At 42.8% G+C, this 17,598-nt stretch overlaps 1 protein-coding gene across 4 annotated transcripts in view; it reads right to left on the bottom strand.

The window, feature by feature from the left end:
- Positions 1 to 17,598, bottom strand: part of LOC118389101 (son of sevenless homolog 1-like) — a 70,066-nt gene that overhangs the window by 25,246 nt on the left and 27,222 nt on the right. For all 4 annotated transcript variants that reach the window (XM_035778845.2, XM_035778842.2, XM_035778843.2 and 1 more), the window contains 2 exons: positions 15,095 to 15,222; positions 11,470 to 12,131 (listed from right to left, as the gene is read on the bottom strand). In XM_035778845.2, the coding sequence (XP_035634738.2) occupies positions 11,470 to 12,131; positions 15,095 to 15,222 (790 nt within the window). The remainder of the gene's footprint in view (positions 1 to 11,469; positions 12,132 to 15,094; positions 15,223 to 17,598) is intronic.

The following is a 17,598-nucleotide window of genomic DNA, read 5'->3' on the forward strand; positions in this document are numbered from 1 at the left end:
GACAGTTGGTGCTTAAAGCTAGTGAGGGAGATAAGTGTTTCCAGTTTCAGAGATTTTTGTAGTTCGTTCCAGTCATTGGCAGCAGAGAACTGGAAGGAGAGGCGGCCAAAGAAAGAATTGGTTTTGGGGGTGACTAGAGAGATATACCTGCTGGAGCGTGTGCTACAGGTGGGAGATGCTATGGTGACCAGCGAGCTGAGATAAGGGGGGACTTTACCTAGCAGGGTCTTGTAGATGACATGGAGCCAGTGGGTTTGGCGACGAGTATGAAGCGAGGGCCAGCCAACGAGAGCGTACAGGTCACAATGGTGGGTAGTATATGGGGCTTTGGTGACAAAACGGATTGCACTGTGATAGACTGCATCCAATTTGTTGAGTAGGGTATTGGAGGCTATTTTGTAAATGACATCGCCAAAGTCGAGGATTGGTAGGATGGTCAGTTTTACAAGGGTATGTTTGGCAGCATGAGTGAAGGATGCTTTGTTGCGAAATAGGAAGCCAATTCTAGATTTAACTTTTGATTGGAGATGTTTGATATGGGTCTGGAAGGAGAGTTTACAGTCTAACCAGACACCTAGGTATTTGAAGTTACCAACATATTCTAAGTCAGAACCGTCCAGAGTAGTGATGTTGGACGGACGGACGGGCAGGTGCAGGCAGCGATCGGTTGAAGAACATGCATATAGTTTTACTTGCATTTAAGAGCAGTTGGAGGCCACAGAAGGAGAGTTGTATGGCATTGAAACTTGTCTGGAGGGTTGTTAACACAGTGTCCAAAGAAGGGCAAGAAGTATACAGAATGGTGTCGTCTGCGTAGAGGTGGATCAGAGACTCACCAGCAGCAAGAGCGACATCATTGATGTATACAGAGAAGAGAGTCGGTCCAAGAATTGAACCCTGTGGCACCCCCATAGAGATTGCCAGAGGCCAGGACAACAGGCCCTCCAATTTGACACACTGAACTCTATCAGAGAAGTAGTTGGTGAACCAGGCGAGGCAATCATTTGAGAAACCAAGGCTATCGAGTCTGCCGATGGGGATGTGGTGATTGACAGAGTCGAAAGCCTTGGCCAGGTCAATTAATACGGCTGCACAGTATTGTTTCTTATCGATGGCGGTTAAGATGTCGTTTAAGACCTTGAGCGTGGCTGAGGTGCACCCATGACCAGCTCTGAAACCAGATTGCATAGCGGAGAAGGTTTGGTGGGATTCGAAATGGTCGGTAATCTGTTTGTTGACTTGGCTTTCGAAGACTTTAGAAAGGCAGGGTAAGGAAAGACATTGGTCTGTAGCAGTTTGGGTCAAGAGTGTCCCCCACTTTGAAGAGGGAGATGACCGCAGCTGCTTTCCAATCTTTGGGAATCTCAGACGACACGAGAAGTTGAACAGGCTAGTAATAGGGGTGCCAACAATTTCAGCAGATAATTTTAGAAAGAAAGGGTCCAGATTGTCTAGCCCAGCTGATTTGTAGGGTTCCAGATTTTGCAGCTCTTTCAGAACATCAGCTGACTGGATTTGGGATAAGGAGAATTGGGGAAGGATTGGGTGAGTTGCTGTGGGGGTTGCAGTGCTGTTGACTGGGGTAGGGGTAGCCAGGTGGAAAGCATGGCCAGCCGTAGAAAAATGCTTATTGAAATTCTCAATTATAGTGGATTTATCAGTGGTGACAGTGTTTCCCATCTTCAGTGCAGTGGGCAGCTGGGAGGAGGTGTTCTTATTCTCCATGGACTTTACAGTGTCCCAGAACTTTTTTGAGTTTGTGTTTCAGGAAGCAAATTTCTGCTTGAAAAAGCTAGCCTTGGCTTTTCTAACTGCCTGTGTATATTGGTTTCTAGCTTCCCTGAAAATTTGCATATCACGGGGGCTGTTCGATGCTAATGCAGAACGCCATAGGATGTTTTTGTGTTGGTTAAGGGCAGTCGGGTCTGGAGAGAACCAAGGGCTATGTCTGTTCCTGGTTCTAAATTTCTTGAATGGGGCATGTTTATTTAAGATGGTGAGGAAGGCCTTTAAAAAAAAAAAAAACAGGCATCCTCTCCTGACGGGATGAGATCAATATCGTTTCAGGATACCCCGGCCAGGTCGATTAGAAAGGCCTGCTCGCTGAAGTGTTTCAGGGAGCGTTTGACAGTGATGAGTGGAGGTCGTTTGACCGCTGACCCATTACGGATGCAGGCAATGAGGCAGTGATCGCTGAGATCTTGGTTGAAAACCGCAGAGGTGTATTTAGAGGGCAAGTTGGTTTGGATGATATCTATGAGGGTGCCCATGTTTACGGCTTTGGGGTGGTACCTGTTAGGTTCATTGATCATTTGTGTTTGATTGAGGGCATCAAGCTTAGATTGTAGGATGGCTGGGGTATTAAGCATGTTCCAGTTTAGGTCGCCTAGCAGCACGAGCTCTTAAGATAGATGGGGGGCAATCAGTTCACATACGGTGTACAGAGCACAGCTGGGGGCAGAGGGTGGTCTATAGCAGGCGGCAAAGGTGAGAGACTTGTATTTAGAGAGGTGGATTTTTAAAAGTAGAAGTTCAAATTGTTTGGGTACAGACCTGGATATTAGGACAGAACTCTGCAGGCTATCTTTGCAGCAGATTGCAACACCGCCCCCTTTGGCCATTCTATCTTGTCTGAAAGTGTTGTAGTTAGGGATGAAAATTTCAGAGTTTTTGGTGCTCTTCCTAAGCCAGGATTCAGACACGGCTAGAACATTCGGGTTGGCAGTGTGTGTTAAAGCAGTGACTAAAACAAACTTAGGAAGGAGGCTTCTAATGTTAACATGCATGAAACCAAGGTTATTACGGTTACAGAAGTCATAAGAGAGTGGAGCTAGGCACTGCAGGGCCTGGATTCACCTCTACATCACCAGAGGAACAGAGGAGGAGTAGGATAAGGGGACGGCTAAAAACTACGAGAATTGGTCATCTAGAACGTCCGGAACAGAGAGTAAAATGAGGTTTCTGGGGCGATAAAATAGCTTCAAGGTATAATGTACAGACAAGGGTATGGTAGGATGTGAATACAGTGGAGGTAAACCTAGGCATTGAGTGATGATGAGAGAGATGACCTGGCCTCCACAGTCCCCCGACCTCAACCCAATTTAGATGGTTTGGGATGAGTTGTACCGCAGAGTGAAGGAAAAGCAGCCAATAAGTGCTCAGCATATGTGGGAACTCCTTCAAGACTGTTGGAAAAGCATTCCAGGTGAAGCTGGTTGAGAGAATTTCAAGTGTGCGCAAAACTGTCATAAATGCAAAGGGTGGCTACTTTGAAGAATATCAAATATATTTTGATTTGTTTAAGCCTTTTTTTGTTACTAAATGATTCCACATGTGTAATTTCATAGTGTTGATGTTTTCACTATTATTCAACCCTTGAATGATTAGGTGTCCAAATTTTTGTACTGTAAATATGTATAGGGGTAAAGTAACTAGCCATCGGGATATAATAAACAGAGTAGCAGCCTACATGATGATTGTATGTGAGTGTGTGTAGATTCAGTATAAATGTTTGTGCATGTCAGCAAATGGTCCCTCTCACGATAAAGTATTCAGACCCCTAGACTTTTCCACATTTTATTACGTTACAGCCTTACTCTAAAATGGATTAAATAAAAATTGCTTATCAATCTACACACTATAACCTATAATGACAAAACGAAAACAGGTTTTTAGAAATGTTAGCCAACGTATTACAAATAAAAAACAAATACCTTATTTACATAAGTACTCAGACCCTTTGCTATGAGACTCAAAATTGAGCTCAGGTGCATCCTGTTTCCATTGATCATCCTTGAGATGTTTCTACAACTTGATTGGAGTCCCCCTGTGGTAAATTCAATTGATTGGACATGATTTGGAAAGGTACAGAACTGTCTATACAATGTCTCACAGTTGACTATGCATGTCAGAGCAAAACCAAGCCATGAGGACAAAGGGATTGTTTGTAGAGCTCAGAGACAGGATGGTGTCAAGGCACAGATCTGGGGAAGGGTACCAAAACCTTTCCGCAGCATTGAAGGTCCCCAAGAACACACTGGCCACAATCATTCTTAAATGGAAGACGTTTGGAAGTACCAAGACCCTTCCTAGAGTTGGCTGCACAGCCAAACTGAGCAATCGGGGGAGAAGGGCCTTGGTCAGGGATGTGATCAAGAACCCGATAGTCACTCTGACAGTGCTTGAGAGTTCCTCTGTGACGATGGGAGAACCTTCCAGAAGGACAACCATCTCTGCATCACTCCACCAATCTGGCCTTTATGGTAGAGTGGCCAGGCGAAAGCCACTCATGAGTAAAAGGCACATGACAGCCTGCTTGGAGTTTGCCAAAAAGGCACCTAAAGTACTCTCAGACCATGAAGGACTCAGACCATCCTTGATGAAAACCTGCTCAGGACCTCAGACTAGGGTGAAGGTTCACCTTCCAACAGGCCAATGACCCAAAGCACACAGCCAAGACAACACAGGAGTGGTTTTGGGACAAGTCTCCGAATGTCCTTGAGTGGCCCAGACAGAGCCCGGACTTGAACCCGATCGAAAATCTCTGGAGAGACCTGAAAGTAGCTGTGCAGCGACACTCCCCATCCAACCTGACAGAGCTTGAGAGGATCTGCAGAGGAGTATGGGAGAAACTCCCCAAATACAGGTGTCCCAAGCTTTTAGCGTCATACCCAAGAAGACTGGCTGTAATAGCTGCCGAAAGTGATTCAGCAAAGTACTGAGTAAAGGGTCTGAATACTTATGTAAATGTGATTTTTTTTAAATGTATTTTTATATATATTTGCAAACATTTAAAAAAAAAAAGTTTTTTTGCTTTGTCATTATGGGGTATTGTGTGTAGATTGAAGAGGCACATTTTCTTTCTTTTTTTAAATCAATTTTAGAATAAGGCTGTAACGTAACAAAATGTGGAAAAAGTCAAGGGGTCTGAATACTTTTCAAATGCACTGTATTATATATCATTTGAAAGGTCATGAAAGAACCACTTGTCAATCAAAGTTTAAAATATATCAGGGTTTCCTTTTTAATGGCTTTACAGGTCATTCGGATATGCAGTGGTGTAAAGTACTTAAGTATAAATACTTAAAAAAATTACTTAAGTAGTACTTTAGTGCATCTGTACTTTACTATTTACTCCATACATTTTCCCTGACACCCATAAGTACTTGTTACATTTTGACAGGAAAATGATCCAATTCACACACATCAAGAGAACATCCCTGGTCATCCCTACTGCCGCTGATCTGGCGGACACACTAAACACAAATGCGTCATTTGTAAATTATGTCAGTGCTGGAGTGTGCCCCTGGCTATCAGTCAATAAAAATATATAAAAAATAATAATAATTGTGCCGTCTGGTTTGCTTAATATAAGGAATTTTTAATGGTTGGTTTATACTTATCCTTTTGATATTTAAATACATTTTAGCAGTTCTGTTTACTTTTGATACTTAAGTACATTTAAAACCAAATATTTTTTACTCAAGTAGTATTTCACTGGGTGACTTTCACTTACTTGAGTCATTTTCTATTAAAGGTATCTTTACTTTTACTCAGGACAATTGAGTACTTTTTCCACCACTGCCGTTATATACCAGAAGGGTCAATGGTCAACGTCCTGTTGACCTGAACATTCCGAAAATGTGTCTGTATCTCTAAGCTTTCCAATGATATTAGATTAAAGGGTACAAGTGAGCAATAACTTGTTGTATAGTGATATAGTTTGTTATAGGGTAAAATCCCAATGGGAAAAATAGATGGGACGGAGGGATGAAAGACAACACGCAGAAAGCTACCATTGCTGCACTGCTATCACCCATTTTCCAACTCTAGGGACATAGACCTTCAAAAAAATCACTAAGAGATATTGTCCCAAGTGAGCCCGACCGACCCTCCTGGCTCATGGACTACATGGATTCTTGATTACAATTTATGGCAAAAGAGAAGCATAGTTCCATGCAAATTGCAATGCAGATAGTCAGGACAGAGAGATAAGAGAGAAAGTGTGTGTTGTCCCTGCCCTGCTGTCTCCTGGGTGGGAGTAGGGTGTGTGTCCAGGCATGAGGTGCATCGCACAGGAAGCACCTTTTTCCCCTTTTCAAATTACCGTGGCCACACAGACACACTTTTCCTCAAAATGCTTGTTTCCCTTGGCTTATTTGAAATCAGTGGCACACAGACTGTTGGAAACTAAAAAGGAAAATAGTGGCCTATATTTACACCCTACTCTTTATTCGGGGGAGGAAGTTTACACAGGGGTGTGAGCTGGACAGTCCACCCATGAGAGGAATGTTCTCTCCTGGCTTTGTATTGTGCTGGAATAACCTTGGACCAGTGTTTTTCAACTCCAGTCCTTCAATACTCCCCACAGCACACAGGTTTGGTGTAGCCCAGAACAAGCACACCTTAATCAACTGGTCAACTAATCATCAAGCACTTGGGTGAGTTGAATCAGGTGTGCTTCAACAAAAGTGTACAGTTTGGGGGTACTCATGGACCACAGTTGAGAAACACTGCTCTAGACTTGCAGAGACAAAATCCAAACGTATGTGTAAGAGTTCAGAAAGGATTCTGTGCTAAACAAAGGAAAACTTGTGTCTTTAAGAAGATTTTATACAACACCTGTATGGTTGCATGACATTGAATAACAATGCATAGAAACAGACCAAATTCAGAAGTGCTTGGCCTAAATGTTTTGCTCCCCAGATTACCAGAGCCCACATCCACTTGGACTTTGAGCGATTGAATTTGGTGATTTATTTCCCCAAAATGACGTCATTACTTTTAATTAATGAAGAGCTTATTGGTCCAATCGCAGCCTTGTATCCGGTTAAGTAGAATGGCACCCGTCCGTAGAGAAGAATACAGACCCCATGGTCTAAGAACTACTATGCATGCTGGGTCATTCAGCCTTTCTAAAGAGTAACTTCTCACGATACCCAGACAAAGAATGACCATGATTTACAGAATTTTCACAAAATATAATCCATAGAACAGGTTTAAGGATTGTTGACATACAAATGTCAATTATATCTAAAAGTATAACTGAGAAAGAATTAATACAAGTTGGCATATTTCTGACATTTTAGCCTTATCCAGGCCGCCTTTCAAACACCATAGTGTTTCATCTGTAGGTGCTACTAAGCAAACATTGATGTCATGAAGTATTATTGCTTGCTCTGTAATATGAGTAGTAATTTGGTTTCAATCACATATTTACATTAATTTATGAATATAGAAAAATAAACATTAAGACATTTTTGATTTGGCATTTAAAAAATATATATATTTGAACATGATATAGCCTATTCTACAGGCATATCAAAGTTCCAGATGGGATCTCTGCTACTCTTAGAGTCATGATCCAATTTGTAAGCATTACCAAAAGTGAACGTGAAAATGTATTCAAAATGGTGGCCCTCTGCTGGTGATATGCAGGATACAAGTAAAAGGAGGGCTGTGATTGGTGACATTGCCAACTACGCCAATTTCTCTGTATAAAATGGACCATAACTTTAAAACTAGCAGAGATCCCACTCTGGAACGTTGATATGCCCGTAGAGCATATTATGTTCCAGAATATATTGAAACATTTGCCAAATCAAAAATGTTATATTTTCAAAAAACTCTAAAAAATACATTTTTAAATCAAACTCTTCATATTACAGAACAAGTGGTAAAGCTTCATACGACAATTTCTGCTTTGTAGCACCTACAGATGAAGCATTATGGAGTCTTTAAGGAGGCCTGGGTAAGCCCAAAATGTCATAAATATGCCAACTTTTAGATAAATGCAGATGAAGTCAAAAGTTTACATACACCTTAGCCAAATACATTTAAACAATTTTTTTCACAATTCCTTACATTTCATCCTAGTAAAAAATTCCCTGTCTTAGGTCAGTTAGGATCACCACTATTTTAAGAATGTGAAATGTCAGCATAATAGTAGAGAGAATGATTTATGCCTCATGATGCCATCTATTTTGTGAAGTGCACCAATCCCTCCTACAGCAAAGCACCCCAACAACATGATGCTGCCACCCCTGTGCTTCACGGTTGGGATGGTGTTCTTCAGCTTGCAAGCCTCCCCATTTTTCCTGGTGGTCATTATGGTCATGGTCATTATGGTTTTATTTTTGTTTCATCAGACCAGAAGACATTTCTCCAAAAAGGTACGATCTTTGTCCCCATGTGCAGTTGCAAACTGTAGTCTGGCTTTTTTAATGGCAGTTTTGGAGCAGTGACTTCTTCCTTGCTGAGCGGCCTTTCAGGTTATGTCGATATAGCACTTCTCGCACCAAAGTACGTTCATCTCTAGGAGACAGAACGCGTCTCCTTCCTGAGCGGTATGATGGCTGCGTGGTCCCATGGTGTTTACACTTGCATACTATTGTTTGTACAGATGAACATGGTACCTTCAGGCATTTGGAAATTGCTCCCAAGAATGAACCAGACTTGTGGAGGTCTACAATTCTTTTTCTGAGGTCTTGGCTGACTTATTTTGTCAAGCAAAGAGGCACTGAGTTTGAAGGTAGGCCTTGAAATACTTCTACAGGTACACCTCCAATTGACTCAAATGATGTCAATTAGCCTATCAGAAGCTTCTAAAGCCATGACATAATTTTCTGGAATTTTCCAAGCTGTTTAAAGGCACAGTCAACTTAGTGTATGTAAACTTCTGACCAACTGGAATTGTGAAACAATGAATTATAAGTGAAATAATCTGTCTGCACAAAGTAGATGTCCTAACCGACTTGCCAAAACTATAGCTTGTTAACAAGAAATGTGTGGACTGGTTGAAAAACAAGTCTTAATGAATACAACCTACGTATGTAAACTTTGACTTCAACTGTATATGTCAACAAACCTGTCTCCAAAGGACTATTTTATGGATTACATTTCATGAACATCCTGAAAATCATGGCATCTTTGGCAACAACACTGTAATGGCGAGCTCACCAACGTTCCACAAAGGGCTGTGTCTAAATTGTATTTTTATTTTATTTAACCAGGCAAGTCAGTTAAGAACACATTCTTATTTACAATCACAGCCTACCAAAAGGCCTCCTGCGGGGACAGGGGTCTGGGATTAAAAATACAAATTCCAATATAAAAATAGGACAAAACACACATCACAACAAGAGAGACAACACCCCATAAAGAGAGACCTAAGACAACAACATAGGCAGCAACACATGACAACACAGCATGGTAGCAACACAACAACAACATTGTAGCAGCACAAAACATGGTCCAAACATTATTGGGCAGACAACAGCACAAAGGGCAAGAAGGTAGAGACAACAATACATCACACAAAGCTGCCACAACTGTCAGTAACAGTGTCCGTGATTGAGTCTTTGAATGAAGAGATTGAGATAAATCTGTCCAGTTTGAGTGTTTGTTGCAGCTCGTTCCAGTCGCTAGCTGCGGCAAACTGAAAAGAGCAGCGACTCAGGGATGTGTGTGCTTTGGGGACCTTTAACAGAATGTGACTGGTAGAACAGCTGTTGTATGTGGAGGATGAGGGCTGCAGTAGATATCTCAGATAGTGGGGAGTGAGGCCTAAGAGGGTTTTATAAATAAGCATCAACCAGTGGAAGGGGAAGTTCAGTATTTTACAACTTGATGCTAGAGGGTTCCTAACCCTGAAAGTAGTCTATGGGCCTGAAAAAACTGTAATCCGTGGTTTGGTTCTCTTTAAACAGCTATGCACAAGGTGAGGATACTGAACTTCCCCTTTAAACACTAAACAGATAGGCAAATTACAGGCAGGAAAGATCTGCTACTACCGGTCGCTTACTAAATGGCGACGTGAAGATGAATAGGCTTCATCCACTTGTTTTTTGTTCTTTATCAGTTCTCGTTGTGTTATCTGGGGCTAAAATGACACTGAAACAAAGCAGGTCATCACATATCCGCGTTCTGACGTCAACAGTGGCCAAATATTTACGAGCAGTGTGAAAACAGCTATAAATGGATGCGGGGATGACGAAAGTGGGGGGGAAGAAATAGGCCTTCCACTATCTTGTCTTTTATGTTTAGCATAAACAGCGTTTGCGCCATGTTCAAGGTTTTGTGTGTAGAACAACAAGGTGATAACAGGAACAGACACGCCAGGTACTGGGCAAGTGCATAATTGCATGAACACAAACATTGGAGGTGTACAATGGTGTGGACAGGTGAGTAAATTTTTTAAAATAAGTCAGGACAAAATTAACAAGATACAGAAAATATCTAAGTTTATAGGAATTCACTTTCACCTGTCCAGTTCTCTCACATTCAGGAAAAGAAACATGGAGAGGGAGCCATAAAAGATTCGACCCATGTCTACTTCCTGCTCCTCGTAGCCCTTTACACTCGTACCTGTATACAGGTTGGAAATAGCATATTTGGGCACTGATAAGCGCCTAAATTGGAACACAGTAGCAATACAATAACATGCAGTGTTAAAGTTTATGATCACTATGTACGATGTACGGTTACAAGATGACATGGCGTCAATACCCTGGGTTGTTCTGAACAGAATGATCCTGTTTGTCTAAAGCATGACTCTATTCTGTCCGCACCAAAAATCACAACCCGTTTCTCTGAATTGCCCTGTGAAAGCCTAACACTGGAAGATAGTATTTTATAACTTAGCTAGTCATCATGTTGGCAATAGAACAAGCTTTCAAGATGCCCAGCTGACTGAGATTGCGATTTATAATGGTCCGTTTTTGGATTGCATAAACAACAGTAATTGTGTGACGGCGGTGATGCAGGTCTGTGTTACAAACAAAACAACTACAAGTGTGCTTGCTCTAGTTCCTTAACGGCTCAGCTTGGAGAACACAAAAAAAGCACCTAATAGTTGAAGACTGAGTCATTAAAGTACATTGAAATTACTTCGGAACTCTGCACACCAGTTACTCCTCTAACTCAAACTATTTTTTATCAGCGGTTGCGCCTACCCCACATTTTCCAGGAATATTGTTATCATGTTACTGAATGCATCTAGAGTATTTTCAGATTTCATTATCGACAAACGCGGTGAAAAGTACAGTAAATGTAAAATGCACATAAAATCAACTGTGTAATGTTTGGGTTCAGTCTTGTGAAAGGTGAACTATCGTGTCCTCAACTTTGGTATAATAATGTTCCCATAAGCTCATATTTCTTCTGTAAAAAACATTTCAATGTAGCCCTATCCATATAGGCCAATTCACACAAGTGTAAAGGGTTAAACCTGTTCAACACCAAATTGACTCCTACCAACTACTTTTTAACACCAAAACCCTGCCCCTTCCCCCCTGTTCTACGATGGGAAAGTGTCTGCAAGATGTTCTCTTTCAGGATTTAGCAACTACTGTCATTCCACACATCTGAGGGAGGTATTTGTATAGCCCGCTGTAGGAAAAAGGCACGCATTTTAAAAAGGTCATAACAGGTCAACACAGGAAACCCTTTGTGTCGTGTGCTTTTTCTCACCTGCATACATGTGGAAGGTGAGCCTTTCGATGAGCTTGAGCACTGTCCCCGCCTTGATGATAGGGATGCCCGACTTGGACTGCACGTTCTCCTCGAACACCACGTTCTCCTCAGAGTCGGGCGTGGCGAACCGGTAAAGCTCCGCCCCGGGCAGCCTCATTTGCTCCTCCTTCTCCTCCTGCAGCATGGCCGAGTCCAGCATGCGCTCCAACGTCGAGCGGTACTGCAGCGAGATGAGCGCCGCCATCCAGCCATTCTTGTCCTCGGCCGACTTGGCGGCGAACACCACGCTGTTGCCGTCTTTGAGGATGATCTCAAAGGCGTGCCGGTACTCGCCCTCCTTGTCGTCCTTGTCGTTGATCTGCACCTTGCGCATGAAGAACTTCTCCTTGAGGCGGTACTCGGCGGTGGACGAGGCGCCAGGCAAGCGCGGCTGGCCGTGGTTGGACTTGCAGCAGATCATCAGGCCGTCGAAGAGGAAGATGTGCCGTTCGTGTTTGGCGCCCACGCGTGTCAGCGTCCCCTCCATGATGAACTCGTTGCAGCACTGGCCGATGTCCTTGCCCTCCCAGCCATCAATGTTCTTCTGGATCTCGTTCATCTTCTTGATGGCCAGGTGCTTGCCCTTCATCTGCTGGCTGTAGAAGCGGCAGGCCGACTCGCTGGCACCACCGAAGAGTTTGAGGGGAATAGTTGAATGTAAGAGAAAGAATGTGAGAGGAAAAAAAGGGAGAGAGAGGGGGGGAAGAGAGAGGTAGGGAAATGTGGGTCTGGTGTTCACAGAACAATGACAATGGAAAACAAATCAACAAAGCCAGCGAGACTGAGATGGAGTGTAGGGTCAGTGTGGGTGGCTGAGTTTCTAAAGCAGCGGTATAACTAAAACTGGTCCAGGAGAGGGTTCCTACAAACAACATCTCATTAACAAAACACTGGGTGCGACTGAAGAGACGTGACTGGCATCCCCACCCATAACTGTAATCCTGACCCTAAACTTAAAAGGAAAATTCCACCCAAAAATTATCTTGTGGTATTTGTTTCATCAGATTTTCAAGATATACAACTTTCAAATACAGAAATACAGCCAATACGATGCGTTTTGCATACATCTTGAAAACTGGATTGCTGACATGTAAAACAGTGAACCAAAGAAACAAATACCAAAAGAGTTCTTGGGGTAGAGTTTTCCTTTAACCACACCAATAACCCTAAACTTATCCGAACCAATTAGGTAATTTAATATCAGTTTGCTGGTCAGTCATGTCCCTTCAGTTTCCACCCAACACTGGTGGACCAGCAGGCCAATTGACTAGACTTCCTCACCATTCCAGCAGTTGAACAAAACGGTAGTCTACCGAGGAAGGGCCCACACCCATGGTTAACAGGGTGCCTCGGAGGACCAACTGAGAAAGTGCATAAGAATAGAATGAGTCTAAAAAGAATAAAGAGCATCTGATTATATTTCTTTGAGCCAGACACTCTTTAAATATTGCTTTGGTTCATCATACCTTTAATATGGTCTATGGTATGACTATCATATTCAATAATGAGGTATGAGTGTCTCTCATTTCAGTTCTTTTAGGAGCACAATGTAGACTAGTCTTTGTTTTAATCAATCTCTTTATTCTCATATTATACCAATGTCTATTTTCAGTCGATATTCATTATTAAGGGCCATAATAGTTAGGTCATGTGAGTAGTAAGTTCAAAACTCTTTCAGAAATTCACTACGAAAAGACTGGTTTGAGTGAAAAACCAGCACATGCGGTGGTCTTTCAAAACCAGAATGACAAAACATAAGTAAACAGAAGACAAGAAAGCTCTGCGGCCCACCAGAACCAGAATCTTACCTCTATTGCACATAACAAATCAGCTGAGCAATAATTCCAATGATCACTTCTAAAACCATCTACTTAGAACAATAGAACAGCATTGAGCCACTGGGGGTTAAAGGTTTGTTGGGGGGGGTGTTCTACAATCGATTGAGTGAGAGGAGAAAAAAAAATCAACAAGGATTTAACACCCGCTAGTACAGTGCATCTGAACTAGACCTACTAGTAAACAATCGCAGGGGGAGCTTACTTTGCTTTCCACGGACGCACAACGACTTGCATCAGCACTCCCGAGAGGCAGGCAAAGCCAACTTGTGCGCGCCTGTCTTCATACCAGCACCTCAAAGTACAGGATGACTGTCAACCGGACAGAATTAGCTTCGCTGAGAGACAAGGGGCACCTCTGAAGGGCAAGACTACACTCAAAACTTGCCCCAAAATCTTAAATTCCCATTTCCCAGTCCCATTAAGTGTGAAACTCTAAAAACTACATACAGAAAGAAAGTCAAAACTTTGCCTATTCTCAAGTCTGATCAGAGGTTATATTTGAAGTGCATTTACATTCATCTTTAAACTAGCAGTCTTATGATGAAATGAAGTAGTTAATTAAAGCAAAAATATATATAACGAGCATCATTATCAAACCATCATTTATTCCAGGCAGCGATGGACCTTGCTAGAGGATTAGCGACTAAGAGGTTATTACGTTTTCCTAATGAACTGCATGCTTGCGAAAGAGCAAACATAATTCAAATGGCTGTGACAATAGAACTCTTGGGTTGTTCTTTGTTCTGGCTCTCGAAATACAAAGACCCCTAGAGACAGGAAAGGTGTAGCGAAACAGCCAAAGTCAACAAAGGTAACCCTTGTCGGGTACCCCAACTCAGTGTGTCCTCTCGAACTGTCCATTTTAGCCTCCTGTTTGTTTCACCATCCCCACGTTCCCGCCAAAGTATGGGGTGCAAAGACATACCGTAAGATAAGCCATCCTTTCCCCATGAAAAATAAAAACAAAAAGAACAGCAACAAAAGGGGTAATTTTGGGGGGTTTATACCCTACGTCCTCATACTCCACGCTCTTCGCTTCCACGCAGGTAAAGAACGAGCAACAACCGCATGTAACCAAAAAAACACCCCGTTTTCTTCACCAATACAAAAGGAGGGATGGAGAGAAAAATGGTCTGTAAGGTTGGGACGCTAAAGTCCACTGCTGAAAGCAAGGGGATTCTTTTTTCCCCCTTTCAAACTCTCTCACCTTTTTTTTCTTTTCTCAAAGCCGGGAACAATAATACCAGAACAGGACAGCCCAATTCCTGACACAACTTCCCTCCGACAACAGTGGCGAGCCCCCCCTCCAACCCTCTCCCTCCCCCCACAGGTCTATTTTAGGTCCAGAGGGAAACTCAGAACTGAGCTTAGGGTGGGGGGGTGTGCAGAGGATGGGAGGAGTACACCAATGAGGCAGTAGAATGAATTGCTGTGTGTGTCTATCATGATGTCTGTGTTGTGCAAGTGTTAACGCCTCTATGAGCATACATAGTGCACATTCAAGACAAATCCACCTACTGATGCACATGATGCACATGTGGTACATATGTGCTTCTCTGGTCTGTGCCATTATGTGGGTGTCTGAGTTAGCTTTCCATATTTTGCTTGTGGATTTCTATTATTGGATCAGCCAGTGTGTGTGCAAAATCTTGTGTGTGTCAGAGCTAGCTTTGTATCTTCTTGGGTAAAGAGAAGCAGGTGTGGACGGACCAGGAGGGGTGGTAAATTGGCGCACCCCTGCCTACCTCAGCCTCCTCTTGGCCATGTTCTTGGAGCAGATCCTCTCCATGCTACTCTGCAGATTGAGCAGCGCAGTGATGGCCTGCTTCAGACACTCCTTGTCCTCCTCGTCCTCACTTTTCTCCTCCAGTTGCTGTGGAAAAAAAGGGGGGGTGGACAGAGAAAGAGTGGGTAGAGAAAAACATGTTGGGTCAGGTGGTTTCGCTGGTAGGGGGAGTCCGGTGAAGGATCATGATGCGGTCGGTATAAGGCTAAACTCATGAGCGAGATTAGGGCTGAGTAAAGAATAAGTTCTTCATCGCTCTCCATCATTCTCTCATTCCCAACCCCCTCAACTCCAGTGTTTCCCCTTAAGTCTTACTTTAGTGAAGACCTAGGAACAAAATGGCAACCAACATTCAACTGACACCACATGACCCTTTGTGATATACCACACAAGTCTTGCCCTACTTTACATTAATATATATATTAATATATATTAATATATTTTAATATATATTAATACAGTGCATTCGGAAAGTATTCAGACCCCTTGATTTTTACCCCACATTTTGTTAACGGTACAGCCTTATTAAAAAAAAGGTTTCCTCATCAATCTATACACAATACCCCATAATGACAAAGTAAAAACAGGTTTTTAGAAATTTGACCAAATGTATAAACCCCCCCGCAAAAAACACCTTATTTACATAAGTATTCAGACACTTTGCTATGAGACTCGAAATTGAGCTCAGGTGTCTCCTGTTTCCATTGATTATCCTTGAGATGTTTCTACAACTTGGAGTCCACCTGTGGTAAATTAAATTGATTGGACAAGATTTGGAAAGGCACACACCTGTCTATATAAGGTTCTACAGTTGACAGTGCATGTCAGAGCAAAAACCAATCCACGAGGTCGAAGAAATTGTCCGTAGAGCTCCGAGACAGGATTGTGTCGAGGCACAGCTCTGGGGAAGGATACCACCAAAATTACTGCAGCATTGAAGGTCCCCAAGAACACAGTGGCCTCCATTCTTAAATGGAAGACGTTTGGAACCACCAAGCCTCTTCTTAGAGCTGGCCGCCCTGCCAAACTGAGCAATGGGCTGGCCAACAACACAATGGTCATTCTGACAGAGCTCCGGAGTTCCTCTGTGGAGATGGGAACCTTCCAGAAGGACAACCATTATCTGCAGCCCTCCACCAATCTGGCCTTTATGGTAGAGTGGCCAGACGGAGGCCACTCCTCAGGAAAAGGCACATGACAGCCCGCTTGGAGTTTGCCAAAAGGCACCTAAAGCACTCAGACCATGAGAAACAAGATTCTCTGGTCTGATGAAACCAAGATTGGCCTGAATGCCAAGCATCTAGTTTGGCAGAAACCTGGCACAGTACCTAAGGTGAAGCACGGTGGTGGCAGCATCAAGCTGTGGGAATGTTTTTCAGCGGCAGGGACTGTGAGACTAGACAGGATCGAGGGAAAGATTAACGGAGCAGAGCACAGAGAGAACCTTGACGAAAACCTGCTCCAGAGCTCTCAGGACCTCAGACTGGGGTGAAAGTTCACCTTCCAACAGGACAACGACCCTAAGCACACAGCCAAGACAATGCAGGAGTGGCTTCAGACAAGACTCTGAATGTCCTTGATAAACCCAATCGAACATCTCTGGAGACCTGGAAATAGCTGTGCAGTGACGCTCCTTATCCAAACAGAGCTTGAGCGGATCTACAGAGAAGAATTGGAGAAACTCCCCAAATACAGTTGTGCCATGCTTGTAGCCTCATACCCAAGAAGACTCCAGGCTGGAATTGCTGGCAAGGGTGCTGAGTAAAGGGTCTGAATACTTATGTGATCAGTATTTTTAATAGATTTGCAAAAAAAAAACGAAACACCTGTTTTTTGGTCATTATGGGGCATTGTGTGTAGATTGATGAGGGAAAAACAATTTAATTCATTTTAGAATAAGGCTGTAATGTAACAAATTGTGGAAAAATTTAAGGAGTCTGAATACTTTCCTGAATGCATTGTATAAGCCATATATTACACGTACATGGCTCTGGGGTGAGCTGGCCTAAAGTAACTGTCAGGGAGAAAACATTGAATATTCAATTACTTTTTTCTCTGTCTATCCTTAAACCATGTCATCGTCTTCGCAGTTTTTATTCAAGAGTCTCCAAACTAATAAGGTTGCTAGCATGCTGTGGTTAAAGTACAGAAAGCCCTACCTTTTACATCTGTAGTGACAGTGTCTATATTATGGTTTGATAGTCTTGTATACCTGTACAAAACGCATGACATGCAAGGGATAATCAATGAGGGGCTCTGCGTTCTATGGAAAATAATGAACGACGTGGAAGGAGTGTTCTACGATGTGCTAGCGGAGTAGAACTAACCTCCCACTGAGCAGCATTATTTTCCAGAGAACGCATAGAGCCCCGAGTTGATTATCCCCTTTATGTCTATAATTAAATACATTTGCAGCTAAAAATGGGTTCATTTGCAGGTAGAAATGTTTTCAACATCCACTGA

Source organism: Oncorhynchus keta, chromosome 10 (assembly GCF_023373465.1).
Source record: "Oncorhynchus keta strain PuntledgeMale-10-30-2019 chromosome 10, Oket_V2, whole genome shotgun sequence".
In the NCBI taxonomy this organism is placed as follows: Eukaryota; Metazoa; Chordata; class Actinopteri; order Salmoniformes; family Salmonidae; genus Oncorhynchus; species Oncorhynchus keta.